The 20,637-nt window shown below is 39.2% G+C and overlaps 1 protein-coding gene across 12 annotated transcripts in view; it reads left to right on the top strand.

Annotated features, from left to right (window-relative positions):
- FREM1 (FRAS1 related extracellular matrix 1) overlaps window positions 1–20,637 on the top strand; it is a 175,383-nt gene that overhangs the window by 144,408 nt on the left and 10,338 nt on the right. For all 12 annotated transcript variants that reach the window (XM_031654249.1, XM_031654248.1, XM_031654247.1 and 9 more), the window contains 8 exons: window positions 5,625–5,754; window positions 9,078–9,150; window positions 15,219–15,368; window positions 16,840–17,078; window positions 17,754–17,801; window positions 18,053–18,217; window positions 18,430–18,558; window positions 19,011–19,126. In XM_031654249.1, coding sequence (XP_031510109.1) covers window positions 5,625–5,754; window positions 9,078–9,150; window positions 15,219–15,368; window positions 16,840–17,078; window positions 17,754–17,801; window positions 18,053–18,217; window positions 18,430–18,558; window positions 19,011–19,126 — 1,050 coding nt within the window. The remainder of the gene's footprint in view (window positions 1–5,624; window positions 5,755–9,077; window positions 9,151–15,218; window positions 15,369–16,839; window positions 17,079–17,753; window positions 17,802–18,052; window positions 18,218–18,429; window positions 18,559–19,010; window positions 19,127–20,637) is intronic.

The raw sequence follows: 20,637 nt of genomic DNA, 5'->3' as shown, positions 1-20,637 counted from the left end.
GAAGGAAAATAGCACTTATTAAGCACCCACTGTGTACGGGTGCTTTATACATATTAAGTAATTTTAATTTTAATCATTTGACATGAGTGTAATTCTCCTCAATTTTAAGATAATGAAAACCGAGGCCTAGAGAGACTGAGTAACTGACCGTAATCACACACTAATCAGTAGTTACAAGGTGTGCTTGATTCCAAAGCACTTGTTTTGGGTACTCACTATGTGGCCTCTTGGCTAACCCCTATTTCCCCATTATCAAGAGAAAAAGAGAAAAATGAAAACACATGTGTTCATAGCATTCGATTATGGAGTTTAATAGCGTCATCTTTGAATTGATAAGTCTTAGATTGGATACTTGAAAAAATATTTTTTAACATTTTCAGGAATTCTTGTCACATGCTACTTGATTATAAATGAAGATATAGTTATAAGGATAGTAATTTAATCACAATTTTAGCTTCTGTAAACCTTTTGCTGAGAAGCTCAAAATACTTAATGAGAATTCATGAAGGTTCACTTAACCCCTTTGAAGTACAGACTTATCATTATTGCACTTTGTAATGTGTAATAATTACATTATTATAGGAAGCAAGGAAACTGAGGCATAGAGAGTCTAAATATCTTTTTCATAGACTCTTGTTAACCTGGATTAATGTCCCAATTCCCAAACTGGTGATTTAAATCCAGGTATTTCTTTCAGCTTATTGTTTCTTCATAAGTGAATCAAATAGCTAGAAAATAAAATATCAGAAAGAACATATTTATTAGTCCAGGACAGGGTGTCTCAACGTTGGCACTGTAGACGTTTTGGGACAAATCATTTGGTGTTAAAGGGGACTCTCCTGGGCACTGCGGAACATTCACCAGCACCCCAGGCCTCTGTCAGCTGAAGGGTAGCATCATCCTCTTCCCAGTTGTGGCAATTAATACATCTCCATAAAATGCTGAATGTTAAGAATTACATGCATGCCTTAGAAAATAGCATACATATGTTTTAAGAAATTATGAATTATGTTAGAATGCTCATTTATCAATGCCATCTTTCCCTCTATGCTAATAAAGCCTAACAATAGTCAAAGAATCCAGAGTAAGTCAGGGCTAGAGAGAACATGTGAGAATCATCTAGCCTAGCATTTTTTTCCAAGTGTATGAAAAATGATGTTAGTAAGGTTGGGGAGGAAAACATTTTCGATGGTTGTATTAGTCTGTTTTCACACTCTAATAAAGACATACCTGACACTGGGTAATTTATAAAGAAAAAGAGGTTTAATGAACTCATAGTTCCACATGTTTGGGGAGGACTCACAAGCATGGCAGAAGGCAAAAGGCAAGTCTTACATGGTGGCAGGCAAGAGAGAATGAGAGAGCCAAGTAAAAAGGGAAACCCCTTATAAAATCATCAGATCTCGTGAGACTTATTCACTACAATGAGAACAGTATGGGGGAAACCGCCCCCATGATTCAGTTATCTCCCACCAGGTCCCTCCCACAACATGTGGGAATTATGGGAGTACAATTCAAGATGTGAGGACACAGCTAAACCATATCAATGGTCAACTTAGCTCAGGAAACAGTGGGATAAACAAGATTCATTCATTCAGTTAACAAACATTGAGCACTCACCATGTTTTAGACACTCTACAAGACACCTGGGTTACCACAATGAACCAAAGACCTGTGCTTCCTTGGAGCATATATAGGATCTAAATCAATATGATAGTATGCTTGTTGTACGTGGTACATGCTTTGGAAAAATGAAAAACTTGGTCAGGAGAAGGGGGATTAGAAGTGCTGTTTTTGGGAAAGAGATTGTGATTTTAAACTGGGTGTTTAAACAACATTCTTTTACCTGACTGCTTAGAGCTGGTGAATGACAGAGGGACCTGAAGCCTCACAAGTTCAAATCCAATTTTATTTCCACTGCTCCATGCCATGTCTTCCACTTACAGCAGTGGTTTTCAGGGATCCGAATTTAGCTTCACATTGTACCAGTTTTTGCTTTCTTTCTTTTCTTTTTTTTTTTTTTTTTTGAGATGGAGTCTTGCTCTGCTACCCAGGCGGGAGTGCAGTAGTGTGATCTTGGCTCACTGCAACCTCCGTCTCCCAGTGAACCAGTTTTTTCTATTGTGACAAACACATTAAAACCACATATAGAAGAAATTCTTGAGTGGGGGTGACTCTTCTCCCAAGGCTTCTCCCAAGGAGCATTTGTCAAGGTCCAGAAACATGTTTGGTTGTTGTGACTAGAGGGAAGTGGTGCTACTACATCTAATGCAAGGAGGACAGGGATGCTGTTAAACATCATTCCCACACAGGATGGCCTCCCACAACAAAGAATTGTCTGGTCCAAAATGGTTGGGAAAGCCTGAATTAGAGACTTAAGGAGTTTCCCCTCCTGCTAAATGACTTGAAGTGATTGCCATATGGGTTACATATAAAGTGTGTCCATGGCATACAGTTCTGACCGTAGAATGACAGGTGACAGGAAATTGAAAGCTTTGTTAAAATGGGAAGATATGAACCAATCTTTATCTACATGACATCTGCACGTCTAGAACTTTACAAATCTGTTTCATGGGCTCCTGGATTTGGACATTTACATGATGCCAGGCATATAGCTGTGTAGCTTCTTGCAGGGAAAATTCCCAGATGATTGACTACATCTCTTATTTCTCTTCCAGGTGTTTGTATACAGTTTAAGCAATCACAGTCTCAGCATAGAAAGATCTTCTCAAATACAGTACTGCAAAAAGCAGAAAAAAAAATTCACATTCAAAACATATATTGTATATATTCTGGAGATATGCAGGTGCTTTGCTATTTAGACATTTTTTCTCAAAAATATATGGCCTGGCTTAAATTTCATGGCTTTTCAATAATTCTTTATTATTTGTAGTGAATAGTCTTAAGAAAATAAAATAGAGCATTGTGTAATGACAACCTTGACCTGTAAGCATTATGCAGCATTCAACTGGTGCATCAGGGAAATGCATGCACATTCCCAAACACTAAGACCCTTTGTACCTTGAAGCTGAACAGCCCTCTGAATGGTTCCCTTCTGGATCTAGATCAGAAATCAAATTGCATTTAGCTTTTCGCCTTGAGGTCACCAGGAGCTACAGAATGGCATTGATAGATTTTTACTTGTCATGGTTAGCATTAGCGATGGATGAATTCTCAGAATAATTGGACATTGAAACTCATTTGAACCCTACTGATAGCTGAAATCCATGCAAATGTATTTGTTTCATCCTTTCCCACTGCCCTCCTTTCCTTCCCGTTTCATCTGTCTCTCTTTTCCCCTAATCTATCTTGCTGACTTTTTTTTTCTTTCTCATTTACCTGGATCCTTTTGGGATTCTTTGCAACATATTTCTATTGGCATTTATGATATCCTTGTTGTTGTTATCTTGTAATTCTTTAAGCACACACTAATCCCTCCTATCTGTGGGAGATATGTTCTAAGACCTCCAGTGGATGTCTGAAAGTGCAAATAGTATTGAACCCTGTGTACACTATGCTTTTTCCTATACTGCACATACATTGCTATGATAAAGTTTAATGTGCAAGCTAGACACAGTAAGAGATTAATCACAATAACCAATAATAAAATAGAACAACTATCATGGGATGCCAGCATCACTACTCTTGCACTTTGGGGCCATGATTACAGAAAATTAAAGTGACTTAACACAAGCACTGTGATACTGTGGCAGTCAGTCTAATAACCAAGCCAGCTTTGGAGTGACTAATGGGCAGGTAGCATCTTCTGTGTGGCTGTGCTGGACAAAGGCATGATTCTTGCCCCAGGTGGAATAGCAGGGGATGATGTGAGATTTCATCACACAGAACTCAGAACAGCATGATGTTTAAAACTTATGAATTATTTGTTTCTGGGATTTTTCACTTAATATTTTCAGACCACGGTTGACCACAAGTAACTGAAACCTTCAGAAAGCAAATTGTGAAAAAGACGTATTACTGTAATCATTTATTTCTGTTTCTTGATCTGTTTCATACCAGATCTGAATTCAGTTGCATCTGAGACCCATGAAGTTTCCAATATTTTTTGATATTAAGATACTGTTTTCATGTTTAAAATTTTATTAATATGAAGTAGCAAGAAACTCAGGGGCAATAAATTTTAAATCTGAATAAACATGTATGTTTACATCGATTCATGAGCCCCTGTGATAATTCCATGGTCTCACCCTACCCTTGCCCCCTGGCCCATGATGCTCAGCTATGAACCTGTGCTGTTGAGTTTATCTGGCTGGTGAGCTTAATCCATAGAACGTGATTTTGACACATGATCAGTGTGGACACAGTGGTTATTTGAAGACAGACTTCCTCCCTAATATGAATGGCCCCAGGAATGCCTGGAGAGTGTGTTAAATGTGTGAACCCATGTTCCGTATGGTAGCACCCAGAATTTCTAGTTCCACAAAAAAAGAAAGAAATTATAATAAATAAACTTAAAAGTTGAGAGGAAAGAGTCTGAATCTGACTAGAAGTTTGGGAAGTACAAGTAAGGCAACCACTGAGGATTTTGTAAATTTAGAATAAAAGGCAACTGAATAAAACGAAAAACAACGGAGGTGCAGTTAACAATCATGGCGAAGGTTTCTTGTGTCTTATCCTGCTCTATAGTAAGGTTACAGATGGCGAAAAAAAAAAAAAAAAAAGCCAAGACCTCATAAAGCAAAATGTTTCTGGGTAAAGATAAAACTGTATTGCTCTGCTTGAGCTCACAAAACAGTCATGAAGAACTTCAATTGGGGAGAGAAATGGTAGAGGATGGATGGAAGATTTGGCATTAGATTTATGCTTGGATTTCATCTCTGCTATTAGCTTTGTCATGACTTTTTGCCTTTAAGTTAGTTACTTAACCTCTCTGAGTCTTGTTTGTTTGTTTGTTTTTGAAAAAAAATGTTCCTCTCTAGATGAAGATTAAAGAAGACAATTTCCACCAAATGTTGGACTCACTAAATATATTGTAGAAAAAAAGACCATCCTCTATTTATCAGGTTTATTTAGTTGTATAGTTGCATCCAAGCCTCATACCAGTAGAGTCCTTTTCTATGCACAGAAAGAGAAACAAATAACACTTATGAAACACATAATTACTAAGCACATCCTCAAGAATATTTTGTTATTAAACTGAACCCAAGTTCAGAGAAGATCTCTGTCCGGAATTGTTCTTGTTGTACCAATTATCCTTATCTAAATGATAAGATAGAAGACTTCGTATCAGTGTCTTTTCCAAAAAGGAATGTCTCCTTGAACTTAACTGCTGGTTCCTTTCCCTTCAAAACATTCAAGATTGAGTCCCCTTTTAGTTGTAAATATCTGTGGGAACTTCAGCAGCCTTTTAACCCTAGATTCTTCATTTGTAAAATGGAATTCTAATCCTTACTCTGTCTACCTTGCAGGGTTGTTGTAAGGATCAAATGAGATAACGTTAGTATGAATTCTTTGTGAACTAAAATGTATCAAATAAGCGTAAGGAATTTCCATCACTGGTGTAGGTTGATCAACCATATTTTTCCACTCAGTCTGCTCAGTGGAGAATCCCTACAGGCATATACTATGCATTCTTATGATTTATCTTTTCCTTTCACGCACAGTTTGGAACTGAAGTGGTCTCATATTGAATGGTCACAGACCGAATACGAAGTCTGTGAGAATGTGGGTGTGTTGCCCTTGGAAATTATCAGAAGGGGATATTCCATGGACTCGGCCTTTGTGGGTATAAAGGTAATGACTCTGAAATGTAAATTATCAAGCTAAAACTTATGTTGCTGGTTGGTGTCTTTCATTATATTTTTTAAGAAAAATTCAGAGTGACCAAGGAAATTTCAAATTGTAGGGAGATCCTACTATTCTAAAGATTCTAACCACAAAACCTCCTTGTCCCTCCATCCATCATCTAGGTTCATAAATTCTGAGATATGATTTTTTAGTGTATGTGTTGCTGAAGCTAGCACAAGAATTATTATTATTATTATTATTTTGAGACAAAGTCTCGCTCTTGTTGCCCAGGTTGGAGTGCAATGGTGCAATCTTGGCTCACAGCAACCTCCACCTCCCAGGTTCAAGTGATTTTCCTGCCTCAGGCTCCTGAGTAGCTGGGATTGGAGGCACCTGCCACCACACCCTGCTAATTTTTGTATTTTTAGTAGAGGTGGGGTTTCACCTTGTTGGCCAAGCTGGTCTCTAACTCCTGACCTCAGGCAATCCATCCACCTTGGCCTCCCAAAGTGCTGGGATTACAGGTGTGAGCCACCGTGCCTGGCTGAGATATTAATTTTTAAAATCCATTTTTGATTTTGAAAGCTGGTATTTGTTTTTATAAACTCTTTAAACTTTGAGGTTTTATTTCACAGGGAGCTATATTCAACTTTGTGAACTTGGGCTGAACTCTGCTTTAGAAAGAGACATTGTATGCAAGACATTCTGTGGGGTACCCAGAGCAAATTTCAGTCCCAAGAGGCTTTCTCTTAGTATGCACCTCAGTGACTTCCCATGGGCTCAGTTGATGAGGCAAATAAGCAGCTTAAACCCATCTATCTTAAGAGTTGTCCAAGCCATACAAAATTAGGAGAGCATATACTAATACAGGCACCCTGAAATATAAAGAATTTTCAGGTAGCCACTTCTAGATCAGTCAGCTTGCTATTTCTTTTCATTGATGTGACCCATGAAGCACAACCTATGCTTCTAGAATTGAAGATTTTTTTTTTAGGAGTCATTATAACAAGAGCGCTTCAAGAGAATGAGAGCATGAAACACTTGTACACACTAATGATGGAGAATGAGCTGTAAAGACTCCACCCCCCGCCACCTCCCATCTGATGAAAAAGACATCGGTATTAGCTTCTGGGGAAAAGGCCATTTCTGTCAAGTCTCAATTTAATAATGAATTCAAGTCACCCTCAGAAGCCTGCGAACATAAATTTGACCATATCCAGGCTCAGTATTTATCTTTCCAGTGGACACAGGTTCTTTTTCCTAGATCTATTGGTTACTTTTTTGTTATTAAGACAGGAGAAAGCTTGGCATGCCCTATAGTTTTCCAGAAGATTGCTTATAGAATAAGGAAGAATCTGCCTGGATGGTTTTCTAATAATCCTCCAGTCCTCCATAGAAAGCACCATATGCTCTAGGCTGGAGTTTTGGGCCACGCCACCATTCACCTTGCCAGGTAGAAAGAACAGGCATGGTGTTACATGGAACCTTATGCTTATTTATGCTGAAAGTGCACAACGAACCTGCCAGCTGAGTGTGCAGGCCTTCATCAAGCACAATCCCAGAGTCTTTCAGGACAACTCTACCCTGAGCACAACCTCCAGTCTTACACTAAAGCTTGGCTGCTTGACTGGGAACAGGGAACAAGGTGGTACTTTCACCCTGTGTGGATTGCCCTGGTTTGAATTGTGCACCTTCACCTGACTGATTTCTTCAACCACCTTGCCTCAGACCATTTCTTTTCCCACATAGGATTCTGTAAACTCAGTGGTAGTAAATACTAGGTAATTGCACGTGCAAGAACCATGCAGGGAAATGCAACTTCCAGCATATGGTGGATACAGGTGTACAATAGGCTGCCTTTTCACAATGAAAGGCGATTCCAGAGGAGCCTTGGCATTGTCAACAAAGAGCAAATGGAAGCTTAGGAAGTAATACCCTTTTCCAGCAAAATGTTTCTACTGCTAACCAATTAATATGTGAGGGGGCCTTTGATTTGAAATGGACATATCGTCTGAGGCCATAGAAGTAGGAATTTTTCAGCTTTTCATTATGCACTTCATTCGTTTAAGTACAGAAATATCCCACGTTCCTGACCATCTTAAACATCTAAAAAATATGCACAAGTAACAGCTGCCTGTTATGTTTGCACAGGGTTCTCATTTGATGACTTATTTTTCCAATCAGCCAAAGACAAAGACACTTTTTTTTTTTGAGATGGAATCTCACTCTGTCACCTGGGCTGGAGTGCAATGGCACCATCTCAGCTCACTGCAACCCCCACATCCCAAGTTCAAGCTATTCTCCCGCCTCAGCCTCCTCAGTAGCTGGGATTACAGGCAGCCACCACCACTCCTGGCCAATTTTTTTGGTTTTGGTAGAGACAGGGTTTTACCATGTTGGCCAGGCTGGTCTTGAACTCCTGACCTCAGGTGATCCACCCCCTTCAACCTCCCAGAGTGCTGAGATTACAGGCGTGAGCTACTGTGCTGGCCCAAGGACACTTCTTAACATGTGTTTGGGTACCCTTTGGGTGGAATTCAAGGCCATGACTTCAGAGCACTAAAATCGCCTCTTTGGTTTTTAGCCTTGGAGCTGGAGCTGAGAAGCAGGGGTGTATCAATAGTCTCCTTAGACCAGGGCATTTTTGTTTGTTTGTTTGTTTGTTTGTTTTAAAACACCTACTTGACGGGGTCCTTGAAAGTCCTTGGTTTGGGGTGTGAATCTCCTTTGTCTGGCTGTTCACCAGGTCTGCCAGTCCCACAAAACTCTCCTTCAAGTTTGTGAAGAGTGATGGTTTCATCCAGACAGGAAAATGAACCAGATGTGTTTGAGTTAATCTAGTCTAAAGGCTTTCAGTGCCCTGGAGCTTGCAGGATACCTCCAAGCTAGCTGACAGATCATCACACGGGTTGTCAGGATTACCTGCTTTTTCTTCTCCTCTTCAATTTTCTCCCTCCTTTTCTTTTGAGGGACTATTTTAAAACCAAATCGGGGTAGAAGGAAGGTAATAAAATTGTGCTTGCAACAAAGACAAAAATATAGTTTAAAATTCATGTTCCTTTCTTCAATAACTAAATCATTTATAAAGGAAAAACCAAACAAAACAAAAGCTTTCCTTTCCATTGATATTAGCCTAGCAAAAAGTCAACTTTAAGGAAAATCCATGTTGCCTGGATCCCAAATGGCTTATATAATGTTTTTAAAAGCCCTACTTAATATTAAAAACAGATTTAAGAGCATGAGTTTAGTCTAGTGTGAGGGAGAATAGCTGTTTCTCTATTGTAGAATATTTATCTTTATTTTTAAAAGATTTCTTTTTCCCTCCTAAGGTCAACCAAGTGTCAGCTGTAGTTGGAAAAGATTTCACTGTGACTCCATCTAAACTGATTCAGTTTGACCCAGGTACATTTTGTGTCTGCAGTTTGTTTTATGTGTGTGTGTTTTTTTGTTGTTGTTTGTTTTTTGTTTTTGTAGGCATGTCTGGAGATTGTAGAGAAGACAGAATATTACACAACTTTGGCCAACTAAAAACTCCTCAGGGAGCCATACCACCCCACTCTAAAAGAGAGGTGTTTGGATTTGAGGTTTTGCCCTTATTATTATTATTATTTTTTATAACAAGTGAATTTTGATTTCAAATGCGAAGAAAGATTATAATAAATATGAGCTATCAAAGCAAACATCCAAGACAATCCAGAAAAAAATACGGTCATTTAGAAATTATTTGAAGTTCTAATACAAAGTTGTTATAGTTTAATTGCCTCAGATTTTTTATGAAATTCTTCAGAATGTTATGTTTATATGGATTTCTAAAGGGCATTTCTAAATGATCCCTCATGGAATAGGTTGATGTTAGGAGATTCCAGGGGAAATTATTATTTAGTTAAGTAGCACTTACTTTGTTTTAAATTTGTGGAAAAATTTTGCTAGGTGCAAGTGGAAAAAAAAAGGCTGGTACTTGCTCTCAAGGGTGTTCCATTGTGTGAGAAATACAAGAAAACACTCACTGATAGTGCACTGGAACCCAAAACATGAGCTGTTGTTCGGGCTAAGAGAAATCTTGGAAGATTTCCCAGGGGAGGCAGTATTTTAGTATTTAGATGAAGAAGAAAACTCCAGGATGAAGGACTAACACAAAAGCACAAACACACCTTTGGGGAACTGTGCCTAAAGCTGAGGCTGGAGCCCCGCCATCTTTCCCTGGCTTCTGTGGATGGGACAGGTAGCTCTGCCTCACTCACTGAATGTCACTCTCTATTTCCCTGCGGTTTGAGATGGATCTGAGTCAAGTGTGGGGGCTTGGGAGCAGCAAATACAACGGGCCTGGAGAAACAGACAGGACTCTGGCTTTGTGCTTTCCTGCCAAGGAGATATTCTGCACACTGAGAACACTCCTCTAAGTGTAAACTATTGACATCATCTGCCACTAACTCATAAAGGGTTGAGCAAAGGCAAAAGAAAATGGCCTAAGTACCAGCACCACCTCAAAATTGCCTATCTTAACATCAAACACAGAAAAATGGCTTTCTGCAGTTCACTGCAAGTAGCATGATGCTTGAGGACTGTGTTAGTTTCCTAAGGCTGTCATAATACGGCATCAAACACTGGGTAGCTTGAAACAGAGACATCGAGTGTCTCAGTTCTGGAGGCTAGAGGTCCAAGATCAAGGTGTCAGCATGAAGGATTACTTCTGAATCAATTCCAGGCCTCTCTTCCATGCTTCTGGTGGCTGGGTGGAAAACTTTGGCATTCTTAGTGTCTGCTGCATCACCCCCATCTCTGCTTTCATCTTCACGTAGTGTTCTCCTTGTGTGCATGTCTGTGTTAGAAAGCGCCCCCTCCCACGCCCTTTTCTTCTGTTTTGAGATGGAGTCATGCTGCGTCACCCATGCTGGAGTGCAGTGGCGCGATCTCAGCTCACTGCAACCTCCGCCTCCTGGGTTCAAGCAATTCTCCTGCCTTGGCCTCCCGAGTAGCTGGGACTATAGGTGCGCACCACCACACCTGGCTAATTTTTTTGTATTTTTAGTAGAGATGGGGTTTCACCATATTGGCCAGACTGGTCTCGAACTCCTGACCTCGTGCTCTGCCTGCCTCAGCCTCCCAAAGTGCTGGTATTACACATGAGCCACTGCGCCCAGCCAAGTCCCCCTTTTTATACAACACCGGTCATAATGGATGAGGAGCCTACCTTATTCCAGTATGACCTCACGTTAACTGATTATACCTGTAATTACCCTAGTTCCAAATAGGTCACATGCAGAGGTACTGGGAGTGAGGACTTGATTTTTCAGAAACGCAATTCAACCTATAACAGTGAACCTTCACTTCAACATGCAAAAATCTGTATTTTGTTTTTGGCCTCCTTCCTGTGATATTTAACATTCTAACTCAGATAAGCTGGTTCCTCCAGCTGACCTCCTTTTGTGGGAAGAGATCCTGTTATATATGGGAAAGATTCCTGTTATTTATGTGCCGTTTACTCCCACGCTGGTACAGGCTCTTGTGGCCAACCCTACAATCCCTACAATGAAAGGGTGAGATGATGTGCACCATGTCCCTTCCTACTTCATGTTAAGGCAGTTCCAACTTTTCCATTTCTTGAGTCTTTGCCATATGTCATCTTCATAATTTGAGGTCTGTTTGTTACAAGATCAGGAGTAATTTTGGCTGCTGGTAGGTTTCCAGCAGCCCATCAGTTGCTCTGTTTGGATTGATAGGAACTAGAATGTGTCACACTAGAAGAGACTCTGAAATCTACCTCTTAGAGATTCTACTGGATAAGATAAATACCCATTTGTCTAAAAGAGCTCACATGCTGTGTTGAATAGATACTAATGACTTCTGGGGGCTCTACATAATCTTATGATTTTAGATATTATTTAGACAATTTAAGAAATAATATAAGCATGTCTTATAAATTAAGAAAAAACCAATTGGCTGTTCATTGTTTTGGAATTTATTAACCCAAAAGCAGTTTTACAAACTGAAATCTTGCTTTAGAGAATTTTGAAGTTCTCCATGTCCACAGGTTTAGTAAATATTTACTCCTGTCTTGTTAATCCTTGCCTCTTTCTAGGTCTGGTGTCCCTGTCCCCATACCAACCCATTTTACCAAGGGAAATCAATTTGTTTCTTTTAAAATGGCAGCTTCCATGATTGGGTAAAGAAACAGAGTGAACAACCGAAGACAGTGGGATGCCATAAGGTTTGAGAACTCTTATGTGGGAGCTGGAAGGAAGCTTGTCTTGAAGTTGAGACTATGCTACCAAACCAAAAAAATACCAAGCAAACGAAAACAAACCCTAACTACTTTGCATTCAGCTATTGTGACTAGTCTTGAGTGGATATAAAAATACTCCTAAGAAAATGATTGTTTTCCTTTAAAATATGCATTATTGAAAAGCTTGCAGCATTCTTAATTAATACTTCATCATTCCCTAGAGTCAAAATGTTTTCCAAGGGAACAGATCTCTAATGTGGCATTTACTAAAAAATATTGAGAAAATGTCTTTCAATACAGAAATCTGTTTTGCAGGAAAATATCCAGGAAGTCACCTACTCTGTAAAGTGGAATATGTCTGCATAAAATGACACCTCTCTTTCCTCTTCAGCACCTTTTGTTTTGTGGGAACAGGGAGCCAGTCCAAGCCTTCTGAAAATGCTTGTATATCTCAGGGACTTAGCAAATACTTTGCACCTTGAAAGTGAAAGAGGAAGGGAAAAAATGATAAAGTTTTTACTTCCAATCTCATTAACCTGAAGAGTTAGTCCTCTGTGCACACCTGGTAGGCATAGAAACCAAGTTGGAATGCACACAAACAAATCAGAAGCACTTAAGTGAAACTCAAAAGATATTTTCTCTAACCCCTAACCATCTGGTTCTATCCTGTAAGGTCCAACAAAAACCTTAAGTTTTTTGTTTGTTTGTTTGTTTTGGTTGGGGGGTACTATAACTTTTAAAAATTAACCTTAAGGGAGTTGGTTGGGAGTTGGAAATATTTTTTGTATTGGATTTTATTAACATAATGCTTAACTTTATGGTCTTTGAGGGTTAAAACAGTTCTCCAAATATTAATAATCATATTATTCAAATGCTTTCTTCATTGTCCACCTCTTATCTTTTCATGCCAATTGTATTACAGCAGCTGTCTATGTGGTCTCCAAACTTCTAGCCTATCTGTCTCTCTGCCTGGGTCTCCAAACTTTCTCACATAACACTCTCAGGTTCATTTTGCTAATCCACTTTCAGCATGTGACTTCTTTGTTCAAGAACCTTCCCTGTTGCCTATGTTGTAAAGTCTGAATCTGGCCAGGTGTCCAGGGCTCTCTGCAGTCTGGCTACAAATGATCTTTGCAGCCTTATGGCCTCCTGTCCACCCATGTAACCTCTCTATTCCAGCCAGCTAATTCATTCACCCTTCCCTAGTCAAGACCTCTAGTTTGCTATCTTCCTGTCTTTGCTTATGTTGTTTTCCCATTTCTTCCCTCCTAATCCTTTCACTTCTAAAGCCCACATTTATATAGGCTCGACCATCTATTCTGTATCTTTTAGTAGCTAAACATACATAGCTTTCAATAATTATTTGACTTTTCTGGTTTTGCTTCTGTCTCCTCCAAAAGATTTTAAGCTCCTTTAGATCAGGGCTTGACTTGTTTTACACCTCTGGTATTCTCCATAGCATCTAATGCAAAGATAAGCATATCATAATTACAAAATATATTTTTTGATGTATTGATTTATCCATCCATGAGATGGGAATTGTATGGTATTATTATACATACTAGATGCTTCAACTGCTTTTGCAAAGACTGTGAACGTAATTGATTTAAGAACTCAGCACTGAAAACTATCTGTCAGCCTGTTTTTAAATAAAATACAATTATTCTGAATACACCTAATTTTTCCCCTCTAAGTGCAGCCAGCCAAAAGTAGAAGAAGTGGATACCTTCACCTTTCCATTGGCCTCTGCTGAGAATTGAAGAGACTGATTAGATCATGAGATCTATGTGAGGCATACCTTCAAGAAAGAGGCCACTGTATAGATGGACAGTTGAGAGGTATAAGTCTGTAGAAGGCAACCTGCAAGGTAAAAGAGGCGTTTTTTTGGAGCTGTTGCCCAGGCTGTAGTGCAGTGACACATTCTGGGCTCACTGCAGCCTTGACCTTCTGGGCTCAAGTGATCCTCCCACCTCAGCCTCCTGAGTAGCTGAGATCATAGGCACTCGCCACCACGCCCACCTAATTTTTGTTTTTGTTTTTGTTTTTTGTAAAGATGGGGTTTTGCTCTGTTGGCCAGGCTGGTCTCCAACTCCTGAGCTCAAGTGATACACCCACCTTGGCCTCCCAAAGTGCTGGGATTACAGGTGATCACCACTGCACCTGGCCAAGTTATATTTTTAAGAGAAGACTTTTGAAAAAGTTTAACTCTATTATATGGGGGACTTAAGGGAGTGAAAACACTGAAATAGCCAATGAGCAAATGGCAGAGTAAGCTTTTCCAACTTAGCTCAGAAAAGTTAAATCATAAGTTTACTGTGTTTATTCCTCTTAAACTTGAGCCTTCTTTCTCCACTAAAAAGTATTCCCTTTACTTCCTGCCACCACTTGTTCTTCTAAATAAACTCAGGGGATATCCTATGATCCACATCATGGAAACTGGTCAGGATGAGATCATCTCAGAAGTTCCTTCCAGTCTTAATATTTTGTATATCTGGGGTTGCTTTGTTTCCCATCTTGGTGGTGACAGGATGGCTGGGATATGTTTGTAATGTCAAAACCGTTTTGTATAATATTAAGTTCGCAAAGTTACTGCGAACCAAGCTTGATTGTAACCTCATGGATAGAGGCAGCCAGAAAGAGGGGAAAAAAGGCTCTATTTCTAGAACCCCCAACCCAGAAAGTCTCTCTAGGAGGATACCAAACTACTGAGTATTACATCGTCAGAAAAAGCCTTTGTGGGCTAGAAAGATCTCAGGAAGTGGGGAAGCCGATGCAGGCAGCTGTCTTTAGAAATGATTAAGAAATCAATCATTTCAAGGGTTGCATGAATAGCATGAAGTACCATCCAATAATCACTTCTGTCTGCATCAACAGCTTAAGATTTTTTAAACTATTAAGATTTTAAGATTGCAATACTTGTTTATTCTTAAGAAGAGAAGGGACAGGTTGGGAAAATAATTAAGTCTTGGATCTCATCTAATAACCATTTTTTTTCATCCCTCACATAATGCAGCTTACTTTTTTGTTACAGTGTTTGCATTTAAACGGAATCATCATTGTCCAGGAACAAATGTGGTCTTTTCATATTATTTGGGAGAACAGCAGGACTTCAGTGAGTTGGTAGCAGTACAATAGCTCACTCGGGCTACTGCAGTCTAGCTGTAGACATGTTAATTAATATATTTCTCTGACACCTAGGTGATTGAAATAGCAATTAAAGAGTAATTAAAATGTTTACTTCTTGTAGGAATGTCAACTAAGATGTGGAATATAGCAATTACCTATGACGGATTAGAGGAAGATGATGAGGTCTTTGAAGTAATTCTGAACTCCCCTGTGAATGCAGTTCTTGGCACAAAGACAAAAGCTGCAGTGAAAATTTTGGACTCAAAAGGAGGTATTCTTTTGATCCTCATCTTGAAATCAGGAGCGGTCCTGGCGCCGTAGCTCTTGCCTTCAACAGCCAGCGTGCTTGATAACACCTTAAAATCAAAATGCTTAATTTCTTGTCAAGAAAGCACCCTCAGTCGTGATGTAGGCCCTTTATTCTGGTTTCTGCTTCATGTGGTTTTCCTCCTGCTAAGAATGATCACTTGAGAAAAGCAACAAGTCAGTGCCGTAGTTGTTTTTTTTCTACCCGTTTGTTGTTCTCACCGAGGGGGAAATAGTGTTGGTGAGAATCTATCGACAATTATTTTCCCCCAGAGTCTGTAGAGCTGTAATTATCTTCCTCTGTTAAAGAGCACTCTTAATGCCTAAAATCTGAGCCCCCACTGTAGTGTGACCAGGAAACCTCTAAGAGAGGAAGGAATTGGAAAAAAATAGATGTGAAAGATGCAGCTGGCTTGGGAATTTGGGAGCAGCTGGAAAATATTAATGAATGACTTTGGATGGCAGCGCCAAACAGGTCCTGGATTGTCTATGCTAAAGAACAACCTGTAAACTAAATAAAATAAAGACAAGCCAGAGCTTTGGTGCTCTGATTTTTTTCCACCAAATGCCTTCTAGTTACTTGTCTTTTTAGCATTTGACAAGTTTTTGTACCGTACTGAATCTTACACTCCCATTTTTATACCTGTCATGCCCTATGGTCCGTATTTTTCTCTTGCCTGGAAATCTCTTCTCTTTCTTATGCTATTAAAAAAAAATGGGCCCTCCCATCTTTTCTTTATAATATCCACATTTCTGCAACATCTCTCCCCACTACCTTTCCTCACCACATTTATTTTCCAGTAGAATTTTGTGGTCACATGAAGTACACAAAATACATGATATACATACCTTGTATATGGAATATAAAATACCGAGACAAGGGTTTTGCCCTCAAATGTTTTATGCCTTCCCAGAAATACTAATTGGTGAGGTTTCCAATAGGAGCTGCTCTGTTAAGATTTACTGGGTCTTTGTTCTGTAGCAACTAAGTGAAATGTTTTATAAATACTACTTAATTCTGTGACATCTTTAAACAATTCCAGTTTCTACTTCTAGGAAATGGTAAAGTGCTTGTGGAATAATGCTTGATCAGTGAATAAACTTGTATACTGGGGAATACTATAATAAGAGAAGTGAGACTTTCCCCCCAGTATGTGATATGATTATAAAATCATAACAGTGATTTTCATTTGGAGTTTATGAAATGGATTTCATGACTTTATAATCACTCAATAGACGTGCAGACAGGCACAGCTTTCCTGCATGTAAACTGATGAAGAGTAAAGGAGTTTCTGGCAAATGGCAAAAAGGCAACATCTGGTGGGAAAACCATCCATCTAGGTTTAATGACAAGCTGCTCCAGGAGCTGTGTCAATGTGATCCCTTATCTGTTTGTGTAAAATGAACTGACCGCCTGCCATCTTGCATGCCTCCAGGACAATGCCATCCTTCATATTCCTCCAACCAAAGCAAGCACAGCACATGGGAGAAGGGCATTTGGCGTCTGCTGCCCCCGGGGTCTTCCTCATCCACCACTTCTGGTTCCTTTCATCTGGAAAGAAGACCTCTTCCATCTTCCATGCAGCTAGCAGTCACCAGGGGAGACACCCTGCGGGGCTTTGAGTCTACAGATCTTTCTCAAAGGAAGCTTAGGACCCGTGGGAATAGCAAAACAGTAAGGATGGGGACCTTATGGGAATTGATGTGCAGAATACATATTAAAAGCATCAGAAGATATTAATAAATATTCTGAAACACTGAAGAAGCTGTTTTGATTTTCATAGTGAGTGGGGGCCATTGTTCCTTTCACAGCTATGCATTGCCTTCTGTATACAAAGATCTTGAGGCTGCCTTGCTGCTTTAATTGTACTAACTGAGGTGACAGATATGCTGATTCATCCGTATGATTTCTGCTTTGATTCCTTTTGTGACCAAGACAAATAGGAAATGAACTATGACCCTGAAATAGAGTGAGGTGAAATTATGCAGTTGGGTGTGGAAGCCATGGCTTTGACCTTATTAACACAGCATTCTGACCACTGACATGCACGTGTGTGTGTGTTTGTGTGTGTGTGTGTTCTTGGACCTCTGTGTACTATAGATATACTAAAAATAAAGATGTATTTTTTTGCCTGACTGGAACTGTGTATGTGTGAATTCACACAACAGTCATAAATTCTGATTTGGCCTAGTGATTTTTGAAATTCCAATGATATGGGCATGGGAAATCTTAAGATACATGTGTTTTGTAATTGTTCAGACATTAGCAAGATCTTTTTGGTGGTTTTACCCTATTGCTAGTTATTAGTCAATCTGATTCTGTTCATATTTTGTTATCTGTCAATTTCAGGTTCGTCCATTCTCTGTTTATAGAAATGGAACAGACATCATCTATAATGTAAGTGTAGTCACAGAATTGCTAAATTTCTTATATTTATGGATGCAAGTATTTAATGAAACTATTATTTTATATTTTTTATATTTATATATCTCTCAGAAAATTGTTTTGAAATTAGAGGCTTGGGTGTTCAGAGAAACAAATCCTCTTATCTTTTTGCTTTGACTGAATTTTTGAATTGCTCATTTTTTTGTTTGCTATCTTGGTGTTTGTTTTTTTCCTTATTGTTGTTGATTGTTGGTTTCCTCAAGTATCATGGGATAGTTTCCTTGAAACTGGAGGATGACAGTTTCCCAACTCACAAAAGGAAGGCCAAAGTATCCATCCTTAGTCAGCCACAAAAGACAATCAAAGTGGCAGAACTGCCTCAAGCAGATAAGGTGGAATCCACAACTGACTCACACTTCCCCAGACAGGTATGAAAATCTTTGTTCCTTCTTATTCACCTTAGAACAAGTTGTTTGCTGGGCCATAAACACACTTAATTCACAAAATAGCCTCCAAGGTTGGGGGGATCATTTACCCAACACAAATGCTTCGCAACAAATGAAAACCCAAAGGAGGTGAATGTGTGAGCAACTTTCCTTAAGTCAATTCTAAATTGCAAAATTGCCTTTCCTTCCCAAAGGACCAGTTGCCCTCATTTCCAAAGAACTGCACTCTGGAATTAAAGGGACTCTTCCATTTTGAAGAAGGCATCCAGAAGCTGTATCAGTGCAATGGGATTGCCTGGAAAGCCTGGAGTCCCCAAACCAAGGTAGGAGACAGGCTGAGCAGCCAAGCACCTTTACTCGCAATGTGCTCTATGATAAGCTAATAAAGGGGAACAATCTGGTGCATGACTCAACCCATGCTACATCTTCCTGCCATTGTTATAACTTGAAGGCCAAGAGGAAACAATGGCCCAAAGTGGCTTTTTAAAAATCACAAAATACGTTAGTTAAATCAATACCATTTAAGAAGATGTTTACTTGTTTTGTTCGGTTGTCAGAATGTCAAAGTTGTAACATTGAAACGTTGCTGACTGTGGTAGTGTTTTCTGTAAGAAGCCATTGCATTTCTCAAGATGGAGAATTGGAATTAGGACTGACTCCCTTTGCGGTGACGAAACTACTTGACTGAATTAAGGAACTCTTAGGGCTCCTTATGCTGAACCAACTCCAGATTGTAAAGACCATTATGATATGAACACAGACAACTATTTTTCAGGATGTGGAAGACAAATCCTGTCCAGCCGGGTGGCACCAGCACTCAGGCTACTGTCACATCTTGATCACAGACCAGAAAAGCACCTGGAATGCGGCTGCCCGAGCTTGCAGGGAACAGTAAGGAACCCTATTGCACATTTTGTTGATGTTTTCTTTTCCACTATTTCTCTATTTTCTCATGGAAGTGGAGAGCTGCATCATTCATTCAACAAGCATTGAGTGCCTAATATCTGCCTGGCTTTGTTTTAGGAGCCCCAAGGCAGTTCCCTAGTTCAGAATGGATTTGTGATGGGCCTTGATGATGTATTTGGCTTAGCTCTTTTCTGTTAAAGCTGCACCATTGCCATGTTTCTTTTTCTGTTCTTTTCTTTTTCTCTCTGTCTCAGTCTTTGTGAGGAAATCAGGAGATTTTCTCAGTCAGCAGCATTGCAGTTTATTTTTTTATATGATAAGAATTCCTGCCCATTTAATTGAAAGTATATAGTAATGAAAAGCCTTATAGCATCAGGCCTCTAGCAATGCGATTATACAGCAATGATTATAAAGCTGGACAAGTAAGACAAAGGCTCACTGGGTAACAGAACATTCAGTAAAGAATGACTTGTGGTTAGAGAATGACAACCAATGTATATAGTCCAGAAGGACTTTAAAAATGCATGTATACTGATCCCTGACCCTCTTTTTTTTTTTTTTTTGCCAATCTGGATATTATCCAGACAACACAATTAGACTAATATGCCCCATGGCTGGAAATTGAGACTAGGGAAGTCTCTGGTTATTATTGATCAGATCTTGTACTTCATAAAATTTAAAAAGTTATACACATCTAAGACGCCATTAAGAAAATGAAAGAGCAAACCACATTCAGGAAAAGCTGTTCTCAAATCAAAAACCTGATAAAGGTCTTAAACCCAGACAATATAAACAACTTCTACAAATCAATGACAAAATGGCAATTCAAACAATAGTGAATGATTTAGAGTCTTCACAAGAGTAGATGTCCAGTTGGTCAATAAATAAATGAAAAGGTGCTCAAAACTGTTACATATGAGGTAAATGAAAGTGAAAACCACAATGAAATACCACTTCACGCCTATTATAATAGTTAAAATTATAAATATGACAATCCAAAATTTTTTTTTAATGTTTAAACTTTTATTTTAAGTTCCTGGGTAAATGTGCAGGTTTGTTACCTGGGTAAATGTGTGTCATGGGGTTTGTTGTATAGATTATTTCATCATCCAGGTGTTAAGCCTAGTACTCATTAGTTGTTTTTCCTGATGCTCTTCCTCCTCTCACCTTCCACACTCCAATAGACCCCATTGTGTGTTGTTCCCTCTATGTGTCCATGTGTTCTCATCATTTAGCTCCCACTTACGAGAACATGCAGCATTTGATTTTCTGTTCCTGCATTAGTTTGCTACAGATAATGACTCCCAGCTCCATCCATGTCCCTGCAAAGGACAAAATTTTGTTCTTTTTTATGGCTGCATAGTATTCAATGGTGGACAATACCACATGTTGATAAAGATATAGAGCAAATAGAATTCTCATGTGTTGTTGGTGGAAGTGTAAAATGGTACAATCACTTTGTAGAACTAACAGTTTCTTATAAATTTATATGCATC

This window comes from Papio anubis, chromosome 13 (assembly GCF_008728515.1).
Source record: "Papio anubis isolate 15944 chromosome 13, Panubis1.0, whole genome shotgun sequence".
NCBI classification, from domain to species: domain Eukaryota; kingdom Metazoa; phylum Chordata; class Mammalia; order Primates; family Cercopithecidae; genus Papio; species Papio anubis.
Note: the sequence above shows the minus strand (reverse complement) of the source record. Positions and strands in the feature narration are given on the sequence as shown.